The sequence below is a fragment of the Mycetomoellerius zeteki genome, unplaced genomic scaffold (genome assembly GCF_001594055.1).
Source record: "Mycetomoellerius zeteki isolate Tzet28-1 unplaced genomic scaffold, Tzet1.0 scaffold75, whole genome shotgun sequence".
Taxonomy (NCBI): Eukaryota; Metazoa; Arthropoda; class Insecta; order Hymenoptera; family Formicidae; genus Mycetomoellerius; species Mycetomoellerius zeteki.
Genome location: NW_017257775.1, coordinates 50,718 through 52,537, shown reverse-complemented (window position 1 = coordinate 52,537; position 1,820 = coordinate 50,718). Strand labels below are relative to the sequence as shown.

At 48.6% G+C, this 1,820-nt stretch overlaps 1 protein-coding gene across 1 annotated transcript in view; it reads left to right on the top strand.

Moving 5' to 3' along the window:
• The window catches only part of LOC108729533 (uncharacterized), a 2,230-nt gene extending 1,850 nt beyond the window's left edge, over window positions 1-380 (top strand). The window contains exon 2 of the mRNA XM_018458697.1: window positions 93-380. Coding sequence (XP_018314199.1) covers window positions 93-380 — 288 coding nt within the window. The remainder of the gene's footprint in view (window positions 1-92) is intronic.
• The last annotated feature ends 1,440 nt before the right edge of the window (window positions 381-1,820 follow it).

The following is a 1,820-nucleotide window of genomic DNA, read 5'->3' as shown; positions in this document are numbered from 1 at the left end:
ATATCCGTTTGTAAATTTTTCGGACGTCTTCCACTCTCTCGAACGATCTCAGCGATAACGTCAGCCGTCTCGCTTCCGCCCTTGCTCTTGAGCGGTACGGCCCACGCGTACTTGCTCAACACATCGATGACGGTGAGTATGTAGTGACAACTTCTGTTGTAACCCGAGTACGGACGTATCTCAACGATATCAGCCTGCCACAGATCGTCGTATCCCCGGACTATGACGCGCCTTCACGGAAAATTTCTTCTCGCCGGAGTGTGCAATTCCTCGACGAGCCGACGTCTCTCGGAGCTAACTTTTCTCTTTTCATCGGATCTCTTTTTCATGATTCGATGCTTAATACGCAGAATACAAGAAAAAAAATGTTTTCTCGCTGATGTCACTCGACTAACTCGTTTTGCTGATACGCGATTTAATTTATAATAAGACCTGCTTAAAGGAAGTTCCTCGATGATCGACAGCATCTCGTTGTCGTGAGCGTTGTTGCCCGCTCGGTGTGAAGCGTCGAGCAATCGTAGACGATCCACTAGCTCGTTGGGATCGTCCCAGTGCACGTAATCGATTGCATTGTCGTTCAGTGTCATTGTGTGAGGTAATCCCTTTCCAGATTTCTTCTGTTTCTTAGGTGTAATCGACATCAATGGCGCGATTACGTGTTTGTACTTGTATCCCCTGTTATTTAATAGTCGAACCTGCGAATGATGCTTGTGCTTGTGCGCGTTCGTTGCCAGCAGCATGCTCTTGTACTTGTGCATATCCTCTTCCGTGTAGAGAGCATCGTCGGGAATTCTCTTGAAAATCAACTCGTAAAGATCAGGCGTACCGGCGTATCGTACGCCGTCGATAATTATGTTATCCGCGTCATCCATGTCGAAACGTTTATTACCCCATATCCATCATTGTGTAGGTAAACGCCGTACACATGATCTGCACCGCTCACTTTTTTTCCTTGCGCTCCGCTCAGGATAGGCTCGACGTACTTTTGACTTAGCGGACCCAAGTGAGCTCGCAACATGTCTCGACCTTCCGACGTTTGCAGTCGATTTTTGAACCTTTGTCGCTAACGAATCGTCCGTCGTTTCGAAAACGTTCTCGAACGACTCGATCGGTTGTGCGATCGTCGTCGTAGTACGCGGTGTGGAGGTTATCGGTTGTACGTCGTGCCATTGATCAGATTTACTTAGAGTCGCGGAACGCTCGAACGTCTCGCTCGCTTCTTCTCTCTCCTCTTGTTCCTCTTGTCTCCTCCTTCCTCTCACGTTTAGGGGCAGACGCTGCGTAGTCATCGCCACGTGACTCTCTCTTTGTCGTGCGCCCGCCGGGGTTGTCGACGAAAAGTCGCAGCGGCTCGATAAGAGGTTTAAAATGTCTGTCCAACGCGATACCTTCCTCGATTTTACCGGTCTTCAGAGCGCGATGTTTCTTGCGGATCGACTCGCTCGTCTTCTCGATCTCCCTCGCGATTTTTTCACGCTCGCGCACATCTACCATGTTCGTCTCTGGCAAAGTATCGACATCGACTAACCACGTTACGGTATCGCGAACTCGTTAAATCCTCTTCTGTATCTACCGTTTGTAAGCGCACTGTCTTTGTCTATTACTACGAATCCATATTTTTGTCGCCAATAGTCGCGACACAGCAAGCAAAATTCGTCGTACGACATGTCGGTATTCACATGATCGTTGTAAACGTGTTTCAAGTTAATACCGTCCTGTTTGAACAGGATCAGCAGGTTCGCATTGTCGCGTATCAGATGTTTAGGTATCCTCGCGTACGTCTGACAGAGATAGAAGCAGTCGACGTTTGCATGGCGACC